The 13,522-nt window shown below is 40.9% G+C and overlaps 1 protein-coding gene across 3 annotated transcripts; it reads right to left on the minus strand.

Moving 5' to 3' along the window:
- Window positions 1–1,581: 1,581 nt before the first annotated feature.
- Window positions 1,582–11,651, minus strand: LOC131227068 (adagio-like protein 3). 3 transcript variants are annotated; one of them, XM_058222777.1, is made up of 3 exons: window positions 11,359–11,497; window positions 3,536–3,709; window positions 1,582–3,369 (listed from the first exon to the last, which is right to left on the minus strand). In XM_058222777.1, exons 2-3 carry the CDS (start codon window positions 3,546–3,548, stop codon window positions 1,736–1,738), a joined length of 1,647 nt encoding a protein of 548 aa, XP_058078760.1. In that variant the 5' UTR covers window positions 3,549–3,709; window positions 11,359–11,497; the 3' UTR covers window positions 1,582–1,735. The 3 variants fall into 3 exon arrangements, with proteins under 3 accessions (XP_058078760.1, XP_058078758.1, XP_058078759.1); XM_058222775.1 differs by lacking the exon at window positions 3,536–3,709 and having other exon boundaries at window positions 1,582–3,341; window positions 11,359–11,651; XM_058222776.1 differs by lacking the exon at window positions 3,536–3,709 and having other exon boundaries at window positions 11,359–11,522.
- Window positions 11,652–13,522: the final 1,871 nt, after the last annotated feature.

Genomic DNA, 13,522 nt, shown 5'->3' on the forward strand with positions numbered 1-13,522 from the left:
TTAGGTTTTAATTTAAGCCTGTTCATTAATTGGATCGGGTGTGGAATGCCTTGCCATCCATGAACCTGATTGTATTAAATACTATATATTTATATATGCCCAATTTTCTGTTTAATTTAGAATATGTAATTACTAATTAGTTAGTATGATTAGCACTTCTTAAATTCATAAAACTACTGTAAAAGAAAAGAAAAAAAAAAAAAAGAGAGAGGCTGGTTCCTCTTTAGCATTGTAGGATAATTTTATTCTACATTACTTTGCAATGGCCCAGGTTGTGTTTGTAGCGTGCATGCTGTCCAACTGGAGACTGGTGTCTTCAATATGTATGCCATCCAATTTTCAATCTAAAATAGTTTTATATTTTCAAAGAGATTTCGTAGTGTTCTAATTTCTGCTATGAAAGCTCGCATTGAGGGTTTTTTTTCTTTTTTCTTTTTTTGCCTAAATTTCAAATCATACATGGGTAACCAATACTCTAATAGGCGAACTCCTTGTTATGTATGAGTGTGGCTACTCATTTCAGGCATGTACCCATTGGCAGACATGGGCGTGATTGCTCATATTCCGGACCTAAACCCGGCTTATTGCCACCATTGCCACCCCTAGTTGCTGTCGAACCTTGGCCTAGGCACGTTAGGAGATGTACTGGCGTGCATGGAATAAATTGCCATGTCATCGTAGAGATAATGATCATTTACCAAGATATTTTGGAATGCTGACTAATTATCCTTATCCGATATCATGGGCCCAGATAGCTCCCATCTCTCTCACCTTTAGTTTCAGCTGAAGAGAGCATGATGACCTGGGCTTGTCTTGAAAAGACTTGGTGAAATAGACATGTCAGTGAAGATGCAGACTGCCTCTACCTGGATCGAAAGAGAACTGTATTGTCCCCTGGGATTTGCTATGGGCTTTTCTACGTTGAAAGAGGAAGGCTTCCTTCTGTGGTTGGGCCAAGCCATCAGTGAGATGTGGCTTCAAAAAAGCTAGAATCCAAACCCTACGCCGATTCATTAGATTGCAACTCCCAAAGAGGGCCTGTGGCTGAATATCAAGGGGATTGAAATCTTCGTGTTCATGATGGATGGCCCACCTAAACGGTTTATTTAGACAGCATGATCTGCGCGACCAAGAGCAGCATCACACTTTTGTGCCTAGGAGACTAGGACTAGCATTACATAAAAAGCCTATTCAAATGAGAGAGCTTTGCTCAAGACCACATGCCCCTCTACATGCAGCCACACCACAACAGACATGAAACCTCACGTCGGGTGGGCCAACTGCAGCTGACCTGGGTTCAGAATTCATGTGGATCAATTCAACAACTGGGCCGCATAAGTCAACTCCCATTGCACTCATAGGCCCAAACATGCCTCATGGCAGCATGTAAAGGTGCATGCAGGCTCAGAGATACTCGTTCAGTTGACATCAGGAGAAACAAAAACAAACAAGACAACAGTCTTTACAGGACATACAGTCTCATATATTACAATAGACTCGGACTCAAGGGATGATATATTACAATAAACTCGGACTCAAGGGATGACGACAACAGCAGCAGCAGCAGCAACAACAACAACATTTGCAGAAGCTACAAAACATAAGACTCAAAACATCTCAGCAAATAAAATTGCAAACTACAAGGATGAAAGTAAAATTCTGAGCTCAAGACTAACATGTATTAAGCTGCAAAATATGCTCTTCGGACGGTGGTGATGATGCTTACGCTCGATGATCACGGGTCCAAATCTGGTCTGCTCGCCAGGCACAGCTCATGTAGCTCATTTAATATCCACTCCTCGCCGGTATGACCACCCAAAACCAGGACTCGAGTCCCTCCAACCACACAAGTACTATGGCCCCATGCGAATTTTGGTGGCTGCCCAGGAACATTAAGAATCCGCCATGTGGGCTTATCGTCCGAAGGGTCCAGAAGGAACAGCTGCGATGGGGAGTGCAGACCTGCGATGGATCCACCGAAGATGATGATTCTCCCACAAGGCATGCTTACAGCTACATGGTCAAGTCTGGGTGGAGGGGCCGCAACACTCTGGTTGCCCACACCTGGGAACCCACTACCCCCCAATTGCCTCCACTGAGGCTCATCGTCTTCCAAATCAATTGTGTATGCCTCAGATGATCTTAGTCTCAGAGGCCCTCTCTTGGCCAGTCCACCAAACATCAGAATCTTTGTCCTTCCATAAACTGAGAGTGTGTGTCCCAGCCTCGAGGCTGGGGCAAACGACGATGGTATCTCCCTCCACATTGGCTTATCCTTGGTAAGATCCAGTAGAAATGTGTCACTCAGGAGTACACCAGCGTCCGTGCATCCACCTGAAACAACCAGCTTCGAGCCATCGACGGTGCACGAGCTATGCCATGATCTGGGAAGTGGGGGGCCTTCTCCAGCAACTTCCTTCCATGCTGGTTGTTGGGCATCCAAGTCCAATACGAAGACGTCATTTAGCAATCCCTGCCGCCCGCATCCCCCGAAAACCACTAGCCATGAGTCGTTCAGGCACGAAAGTGTGTGGCCCCATCGCCCAGGCGGGGATGAGGCTACTTTCACTCGCCGCCATTCGGGATTCACCGCGTCTAGATTGAGAACAAAAGTATCGTCCATTGGCTGCATGTTCACCCCTTCCCCTCCAAATAGCACAAGCCGGTTCCCAACTGCACATGCACTGAAATTGCAGCGTGAAGGCTCCACAGCACCACCAACAGTCAGCTTCTTCCATGCGGCTGCTTCAAGTGTGGTCAACTCCCTTGCAAGACGGCCCCACCCTAATCTCTTGGTCATCAGCTCCAATGTACCAGTCACTTCTCTTCCCCATGCATTTTGGCATACCATTTTACGAAGATGCTCATTTTTCGTCAGCTGGCGAAACCTTGTACAGACCGACCCGACAGATGCAACATCTCTAGGTGTCAAGCGCGATAGAATATTGTGGGCTAGGACTTCATCAGAGAGCTGAAGTATCCCACAGATGTTGAGGTGCTGGCTGTTCGGTGCTTGCTCACACGTTGGAGTCTCTCCGCACGACTCGTCAGACAACTGATAAGAAGACTGCTTGAAGACTGGATACGATGAACGGTTCAGATCTATCTTTGCTTCAGAGAACATCTGAATGCCTATAATATGCGTCACAACGCCATCGTCCCCGTGTATGGGTGTGAGACGTAGCCTGTTCATCAAGGGAGTACCATCCTTTCGGAAGTTGAGAAGCTCACCTTGGAACTCGATTCCTTCCTCAAGACATCTACGGATGTCCGAGACAACCACAGGATCCACCAATGGATGCCGCCTTTGTGCACGTGGATCTCTAAACTGTAAGAAGCGGCTGAAAGGAAGATTTCCACTGTGAGCCACTACAGATTCGAAATGCAATCAACCTCCGTGTTAAATTATCAGACTATGAGGACCTGTGGACTTTTGTAGAGTGATGCAAATAAAGCTGACAAGACATCAAAATAAGAATTTAAAAGAAAACCTAATAAGCTTTATAACAAGTAACAATATCAATTTGGAATGCACAAATTTTGAACATCCTACTAAATACCGATGGTGTGGGGAAGGCAGAGGACTGGCACTATCTGCTACCTGGACCTTATGTTTTACTTGCAATGACCCGCATAACCTCTCCACATGCAGCTTGACAGCTGTACATCCGAGATCAGGTTGAACCATTGAAGCCACCATGTACATGGCCTGGCACAAAAATATGGCTGATCAAGTCCGGAGGTTGGGCATGCATGTCCAAGAACAGTAGATGGTTCCATTTTTTTTTTTGCCCAATGTCCACACTCACTCTTATGTGCGCCCGCCCTACTGAGTGGACCAGCCTTTTTTTGGTCAAGATCATTTGCACAGAAAGGCTCAACTGATGCACGGCAATGTGCCACACATCTGCCAGGTTGGTACATATCGCCACATGTAGAGGTATGTGTTGGCTTAGCAGAAGTCTCTATGCTTAAAATTTTAATTATTTTTTTCAATTGTTTCACTAAAGGATGGCAGACTGCACAGATTTACACTGAAATTGGCAATCACTTGCAAAAGTGAGGGGTTTGGTCAAAGACAACTGTCTGTGAAGTAACCCTAGAAGATTCAACTAACCTCCTTGCAGAAAGCAACCTTAGCAGCACGAATTATCGTGGATCAACACCACAAACCAAAGCCAAAAAAAAACAGAGAGAGATCAACAGGTGGAAAATCAATATCTGCTGGGAAATTTGACCATCAAAGTTCAACCATGATGCCTCCAAATTCACAGAACACTGCCAAAAAATGAATTAGACAACCTACAAGAAGTAGCAAGCCAATAATGGACTACCAAACCCCCAGGCATCCATCACTGTTACGGATTAAGAAAAATAATAATAATAAATCTTCCCATAGCTAAGGCTGCTTTTGGAAGTAAACTCGAACAACATTTCTGGCAGAAATGTTTGAGGCCAACCCGCCTGAAAAAGTATTTCTTTTGAAAGGACAGGGAGATGATTACAAATAGAGCGAGTTGACAGCTCAACACCAAACCAGCCCATAAGAACAGTTTCACCCATCTCTTTGAAGAAGGTTCCATCATCGGTCGGGCTTTAGCCTGCAAAGAGTTTAAAGGAACCGTGGTGCCAGAAATGATTTCTTTCAAAAGCTCCTTTGAAAGAGTGGACCTACAATGCAAATGACACCACCACTCATGGGTGGCCCTCCAGAGAGATTGTGGAAGTCAAAATTATAAGGCATAGCCTCTACACCTTCAGGTAATGCCGGCATAGAAAGCTTCTGTTGAGCAGGGAGAAGAATATTAAATTATATTATGTGGCCTTTATCTTCCCAATAAACAGCAACACCAAGGTTCTACACATTCTTCAAAAACCCAAGAGATTTTTTCCAAAGAGGGCCCTTCCACAATGAATGGACAACTACAAGAGTCGGAAATAAAAGGAGATCCCAAAGAGCCTTCACTTTAGCTTCCACTCAGGTCCCCTCCCCCATATCCAAGTCATGTAGAGGTAGCAAGGCAGCAAAGTCTTCTAGAACACTTATCCCCAAGTCGAAATGCAACCAATTAGCAAACTTAACTCGTTTCAATTGCCACTCATCTCACAAAGCGACCATGCTCTCCTCCTCTTTTGAGGACCTAAGGGACATTTTCCTAACAATTGAATGAGAGTACTAACTGGTAGAATTTCAGCTAGATGACAGAAAACTAAGCATGTTAGGGCATGAGGAAGGCAAAAGCTAAGGCTCTTTGAGAGGGCCTTCATATTTTCTATGGCTTTTGTATAGGTCTCTAATTGTGCAAGAGGCTTCCTAGGATATCATCACTTGGGTTTCTAAAGAATGGGTTGAACCTTTGCGTTTGCCGTTTATTGGCAAGATAAGGGCCTTAGCAGCAAGGTTAAACATTTTGTTTTCTTGATTCTTCCTCCCTCCCTCTCTTGAATAAGGTTTTATGTACCCTAAAATAAAAGATGGACAAGGCAGGTTATCAATTTGGTGCAGAAATCTATTCCACCCAACTGTGATTTGAAGGTACTCAAATGCTGTGTAAGTGGTAAGTACTGAACCAGAGTTGTTCAAGAACGAATTATCTTATCTTTTATCCAACTGGAATTTACAAGCAAGCATGCAGCTCCAACTGAACCAGAGTTGTTCAAGATCGAATTATCTTATCTTTTATCCAACTGGAATTTACAAGCAAGCATGCAGCTCCACAACTTGCAACGACATAAATGCCCCTAGACAATTAAAACTGCCCTGTGACTCAGGAAATATGTTTAATACATTGCATGAATTGGCTTATAAATCCAATAGTAAAGATCAGGTCTGGTGAAAATCAGATATGTTGAGTAGCCCACTGCCTATGAGTTTTTAAATGATGGAAAAGGTCACCCTCGAGTTCTATTCCATTTCTATAAGCTTCAAGTACAGTACCATAAAAACTCCCAGTAAGAATTGCACAGTTGCACATTTCTCAGAATGATCGAGGGCTGCACAAATGAAAATGACATCTTTGGAACAAGCTTAAAAATAAGCATTCTAGGTTTCCAAAATTTTAGTGAACACCTCTCTAAGTTTCTTTTCTAGATCAAGCAACCATGATCATTAAATAGATAAGATTCTGTTTATCGGAATACTTGAGAAACAGTGTTTCATCATTTCTGTTTATCACAAAGCCTACTTAAGCTATAGTGAACTCAGTAAACAAAGCACAGTGGGCCTGGTTCGGAATGCATATCGTTAAGCCATTGAATTTTCCAACCCCTTTTGTTGGAAGCACCCCAAGTGCAATGTCCATACATACTCTCCACGTGTTCTCTGTTAAGGAATTAGCTCTTGTAATTAAATAGGAACTAACCACCCTTAATTGCAGTCAGGAAAGATACTTCATATGGTTGTCAATAGGGAAAAAGCTTTCTCAAAATCAATATCCCACTCTCAAAATAACCCTTTGCAATGACAAAGCTTGTCTTTCAGTAATAACTAATAACATCACACCTCCACTAAATCTTGAAGATCCTTTTGTATCCAGCAACTGTTTCCTTCGGTAAGATCAACTGATTCCCCAATTTTATAGTTTTCCAAAGTCTTTAATTCTTCCATCATGGTTGGCTGCAACAAGTACATGCTTGAAAAAGAAAGGAACATTTTAGGTATGAATGGTAACTAAACACATCAGAGAAACTAAACAAAGAATAGACAATTAACAAATACGCAGCACCTTTCTTCAAGCGATTGCTAGGGTATCGTTTTTATAGAACTACTACCATATTCAATTTTATGAGCCAAGGAAGAGCTTAGTTTAGCACTCAAATAGCCATTTCAAGCTGGTAGAGACCTTGGGTTATCCTTCAATGAGAACCAAACACAAGAACTATCAATGTAATACATCCACTACAAGATCTTGTGCAGGAAGGTGTTCTCAATGTAAAGTTGAAAGTTGGAGCAGCTGCAAATTTTTGCAGGAGCCATATAAATGGAATCTCTAATTCTTTTCATCTTGATAATGGGGACAAATGTCTTCCCAAAATCAGACCCGTTCATGATTTCCGTAGGCAACCAAACAGACCTTGTATCTTTCCACATCCCCCATAGGCCCCCACTTAATTCTAACGTTCAATTTGCATTCCACCATCAGTAGGACCAACCAAAATCTGGTTCTATTCCTTTTCCAATCCCTCTGTTTCTTTTCCTGCACTGCTTATTGCAAATTTAAAGTAGAATTTCAAAGAAAGGGGATGAACCTCCTCCAAGGCATAAATCATAGATACGAGGACTCATTAGAGTCCTCCAAATCAAGATGTTGAATGATATTCTTGATTCAGTAAGGTCGATGAAGGATTGTCTCATCGATACCTCAGCATTCCAATATAAACTAATCTCCTATGCCCTGAGAAGAGGAATGTTGTTCTCGCAAGAAAAAATTTGTGTGCCCCATCTACCAATCAGTTAAAAATGTTTCTTAGGAAATGTCAACATCATTTTTGAAGATTGAAAGCTTTCCATGCATTCTGAGAAAGGGACACAAAACAAACAAACAACCTGGGATCTAGGGTCAACCTTGTCTCCTACAAACTTTGGCAGATTTACAGAACATGATCATGATCGGCAAATGGTACAAGAAAAAATATTATAAATAGGGAGGAGATAACACAGAGTCCAGAAAGGCAAATTGAAAGGAACGAGTCTTCTTCATTTTCCCTCTCCCATCATTTTCTTCTTCCTTTTCTTTCTTTATTGACGTCAGAAACCTAAAAGAAAAATCTGAAAATGAACTGGATTTATCTTGGTTGAGGAAGCTCAAGATTCTGGGCTTTAATACCAATGGAAACCCAAAATGGATGGTCTTGAATACCAAAACATGGGTTTCTTCCTCAGCTACAAACAGGATTTCAGTTGGAAGAAGGAAAAAAAAGAAATTAGTGGCATCTTCTCATCAGTGCCAGAACTATCCCATTCTTTACTCATGATTGTTGGAGTTTTCTCATTCTCTCCAACCATTGTTGAAGTTGTCCAAATCGTCTCACCCCACAACTCTCAACAAAACCCTAATCATACCAATGAAACTCTGCAAAAACTCACCTTGAAAAGTACAGTCGCAGTGGAGTGGAGCTTTGTTACATGCATATACAAGGCATACATGCCACCACACATGCCATGCTTACTTTATGATCTTCCATCTTCCAAGAGTGCAACGTCGACAACGTAATGGACAAAATATCCAGGTTGATTATCAGCTGTTAATGGACAAAATATCCAGGTTGATTATCAGTTGTTAATGAAAAAAATATAGGGCAGTTTGTGGGCTAGAATAGAGGACTGTTTGTGCTTGATACAGGTCTATAACAGACCTGCTATGGGGCAATCGAATGGAACAAAGTTGGGGAATGATGGTTGTTCGAATGGTGTGTCTTGGACTAGTTCAAGGATTAGGTTGAGAACAGGGGCTGGATTTGAAATTTTAATGGGTTGAATTTGAGGGGTTATAGGGGTGATGAAATTAGGAGTTCAAGGGTTACATATGAGGTCTGACTACGGCAAAAGGGTTGATTGGGGCTGAATGGGAAAAGGTCTAGGACTGGTTTATGAGGGTAGATGTCTGCCGAAATTTCGGAACAGTCTCCCCTTGTCGGTTTGACGCCTAGTGGCTGTTGATCCAAAACTTTTGGATAATTTGTACTCAATTAACTTTTCCTATCGGAAATAGGATTGACTATGGATTCGAGCCATAGCACATGTTTCATTAAATCCACATGATTTTCCCAATCTAAATCAAGCAAGTCATCCAGCTGTCAAAACCTTCTTTAATACCAATCCGAAACAGCCGGTTGATGAGAAGGATCCGCCCTACGTAGACACCTCCAAGCTAAGGTTAGCATGAGAATCACAACTAAAGTAGAGAATAAATCCAGAATTTTATTGAATTTGAAACTGTCTTGAGAACATGCGAGGCCCTTAAATAGACTTCTTGGACTTACAAGGAAGGAAAGTCTGTTTTTATTGTCATGACATCTCCTTACTTTCTTAGTATCATTGACAACTAAGGTTTTATTACAAAAATAGAAAGATTAATCAAAGACAGATGCCAAATAAACAAAAAAATCTAATGAAATTCTAAAAAAGCCCACTAGTTTTTGCATATGGTTGGCTGATTGGATTATGCTGCCCAATTGGGAGGCTTGGTTCTCTTACTGTATGTTGTGCTTGATGAGCCAACTGTGAGGTATATGCTTGGGCCCAATGGACCCAGGCCTAGTTGATGGGGTTCAGCCTACATCTGAGGAAAATTCATTCCTCCTTCCCCATCTCAACCCTACTTTTCTTTTCTTTCTTTCTTTCCTTCTTTAATGGCAATCTCAGATTCTCAACCCTACTTTGTTTCCCTCACCATTTAGATGATCTTAAACACGTGGGACCCATCGTCAATCAATTCCAACCACTTATATTTCCATGCAAAGCCCATTATTAATCAATCCGCACCACTTTTTATGTGGGGCCCATTGTTAGATCTTAGCCATGTGGGACCCAACATTATCCATTTGTAACCATGTGTTTTTCATGTAGGGCCATCATTAGACGATCTTAACCATGTGGGGCCTACTATTAGTCAATTGCAGCCATTTGTTGATCCATGTGGGGTTGATCATTGGATGAACTTAACCATGTAGAGCCCATGTTAATCGATCATAACCGTGTGTATTTCCACATAGAGCCCATCATTAGATGATCTTAACCATGTGTATTTCCACATAGAGCCCATCATTAGATGATCTTAACCCCTATTAGTTGATCCTAACCATGTGTACTTCCACATGGAGCCAAATGTTGGATGATCTTAACCATGTGGGATCCATCATTAGTCGATCCTAATCATGTGCATTTCCATGTGGAGCCCATTGTTAGATGATCTTACCCATGTGGGCCTGTGGGGCCCATTGTTAGTTAATCTGAACCATGTGGGGCCATGGTTAGTCGATTGTAACCATGCGTATTCCAGCATAGAGCCTGTCATTAGCTAATCATGACCATGTGCATTTATATGTGGGGCTCATTATTAGATGATCTTAACCAAGTGAAAACCCCATCATTAGTCAATCCTAATATGAATGTTTTTGAAAGGGGGGCCATCATAGACAATCTTAACCATTTGCCGTCCATTAGTCGATCCTAACCATTTTTATTTCCACATGGAGCTCATCGTTAGATGATCTCAATCACATAGGACCTGTCAATAGTCTATCTTAACCATGTGTATTTCCATATGGGGCTATGGTTAGTCAATCTTAACCGTGTGCATTTCCTCATGGGCCCCATCATTAAATGATCTTAACTATGCGGAGCCCACCATTAGTCAATCTTAACCCAATTCATGAATCTGCAACAACAAAGATAGACCATGGATCACAAATATTTTATTGATACATACACCAAGTCAATCATTTTCCCTGGAAATGAGGTGGGCTGCCAAACAACAAAAATAGAAAAAAAAAAAAAAAAAAAAAAAGGCCAATTTCCATGGTAAATTTTATGAGGTAAAGAGGGGGCTTAAAAGCTCTTGGATTGAGGAGATGATATACGTCACATCACCCCTAGTGAGAAGTCTTGAACACGAGACCTCCCGCTCTGATACCACTTTGATGGAGGACAATTAACCACTTGCTCTAAAAGCTTCAACTGATAGAGCATCGCGAATCAATCCCTTTATCTCATAGCCCAGCCCCACATCGCATAGGTTAAGACCTCGCCAAACCCCCTCGTGGGCCCCACATCACATGGGTTCCGCCTCACACGGATGGGACCCGTCTCACACAGTCCGCCCTCCTTAAGTGTGACCTGCATCCCACAGGCCACCCCACTCAAGCTCGGTGTGAAAATGCCCCTACATTACATTCATTACATATGGTATACGTGTATATCATACAACTATCCAAATCATGGTTCCTGCAGTGGATCAGGCATAGACCAAAAACCACACCAATTGAACTGCTCCAACAATCTATTGAATTTAAACCATTGATGATTCTACTTTTCAACCATCTATTCGAAGAAGACAGATCGGCCAGTTACAACCATCCAATCAGTTCGATCTGCGAACCATGCAACATCCTCATTGTGACCCAGGATTCGGACGGTCAGATTGGAACCGCAGCATAATCTCATCCTTCATCATGATGTGAATTATATTTACACAATAAGCAACACCGCTAAATTTCATCCTTCCATCATCAAAATTAGAAAATCACCCTAACCCAAACTAAAAATTCCCAAAACCTATACCATACAGAAACATCCAAGCAAATAAAAATTCGATTCACGGAAGGACAGAGATGGAATTTTGACGGAATTCGACATACCAGTTCCGACCGAGGACCTCATCGGCCCGGTATCCGGTGAAGATCTCGAAGATGGTGTTGACGTAGATGATGGGGAAATCGGGCTCGAGGGCGTCGGAGACGACGAAGGCCGGCATCACCGGGTAGAAGAAGACGCCGCGCTTCAGGGGGAGCTCGCTCTGGTCATCTTCCGCCCCGGCGCACCTTAGCCGCTTCCCGTAGCTGTGCGCTGCAGCTTTCTCCATCGGCGGTGAAAGCAATCTCTCTCTCCCTCTCTCTCTCTCCCCCTACCTCCCTTCCTCTCTCTCTCCTCTCTCAAATGGAAATGAGATATCGCTTCGAGCACTGAGAGTATTTATATGTATGACGAGGGCGGGCATAACGCCACTCGTTTTCAGTAAAATTACGAAAATGCCTAAAGGGTAGAGATTGACAGGATCTACCAGTGAAGTTGTTTTATATTACTCGTTAGAAGCTTCCAATTCATGTGCTTGTCGTATTTAGACTTGAAAGGATTGAGAACGCTAATTTGATTAATTACTTTGATTTACCAATATATAAGTCTATTTAGTAGGGATGACGGTGAGTTGGACTGTCATAATGTTCTCATGATTAATAAAATTCCCACTGAAGAATCTATAACATTTGTAAGTTTAGCATTATATCAAAAATCATAATGATTGATTAACATGGTTAAGCAAATTAGATTTATAATTTTTTTATTAATAATTAATTTGAAAATGATCACGTAAGTCGCTTTGTAAAATCAATAAGTCGCTTTGTAAAATCAACAATTCAAATTTGTTTTTATGTGATAGATGAGGAAGGTGTAAATATAAAGTAAATTGTTGGGGAATGCTTTAAAACATTAAAAATATATATAATTAGTCCAATTAAAATCAAAATATTATTTTAATAACAATAGAAGAGGAAACATGGAATTAGCTAATATATGTACTAAGAAATTTCTTAAGACAAGTATTTTCAATATCTTAAGTTGATAATTCCTAGTAGTGAAGAGATTTAGAAGGATGCCATCCATGGATCTCAGGTTGCTGGAAGAAATGAAAAGGTACCATTAAGGTTTTATATAATTGTTAGCTGTTACTTAATTTAAAAGACTATGTTTTATGAAATATAATATTGAATAGTTAGGAAATATATTTATGAGATTAGTGTAGTTATAATAGGGATGTTAAGATAAATGAGTGGTGAGCAAAGAATAATAAAATTAGAAATAAATGCATTTTAGAAATTTGCAAATGGTATTTAATCATGTATAACAGATATCAAGAGCTTCACTGCTTAAATAAAGTGAGTTAGTCCAAGTTACAAACTCTAAATGATTTTTTTAAACAATGGTATAAAATGATAAACCATTTGAACCCAATGAGGTAAAATTATAAAAAGGATTTATGTGTTGGGCCGGAATAGTTAGGATAAGGCTGCGATTATAATGATAAACCATACAATAAATATCCATCATTCTAATATTTGATGATAAAATAAGTTTAATTTATATTACATCCAAACTAATATCCATGATTTGGACGGTTGATTCTGAATATCTTAACAGGCATGCAAATTTTAAGTAACTTTCAAGTGCCTTGAAATGTATGAAAGTTTTCTTCTTGCTCAACGGCGCAGGTAGTTTTCAGTTTTAATGCGGTTATTTGATACACTGAAAGAGTATAACCATTCATGCACATTCACTCTGAAAATTTGAACGTGGTGTGAATATAACTCAATCCAAACCGCTCCAATACTGCAACATGTTATATATGTAGCATTTTCTGAAAATGAGAATAATTAGATGATCTTATCCTTTTATTGATGGGCCATTGCCTATTTTCATTTTTAACCATCCATTCTTTGGGCACTAATAACACAGTTGTAGTGACCCTTGAATGTTATTTCGGATCACGAACCATGTGTGACCCACTGTTAGGACAGTTTTTATTGGACTACTTTTGCGCCACGTGTATATCGCTTGTCTCCCGCGTATGGGTGGTCAGTCAGAGTATCAAACTTTTTCTCGTTTTCACATTTAGCTAGAAAAAATGGACGTAGAACTTAACAACACCGTGGCATTTTGGTAGTTTCAACAACAAAGAGGAGTAAAGTTATAACCGCCCAGTAACGGTCAACCGCGTCCCGTGATAACCGACACGTGTCATTAAGATAT

Source organism: Magnolia sinica, chromosome 15 (assembly GCF_029962835.1).
Source record: "Magnolia sinica isolate HGM2019 chromosome 15, MsV1, whole genome shotgun sequence".
Lineage (NCBI taxonomy): Eukaryota > Viridiplantae > Streptophyta > Magnoliopsida > Magnoliales > Magnoliaceae > Magnolia > Magnolia sinica.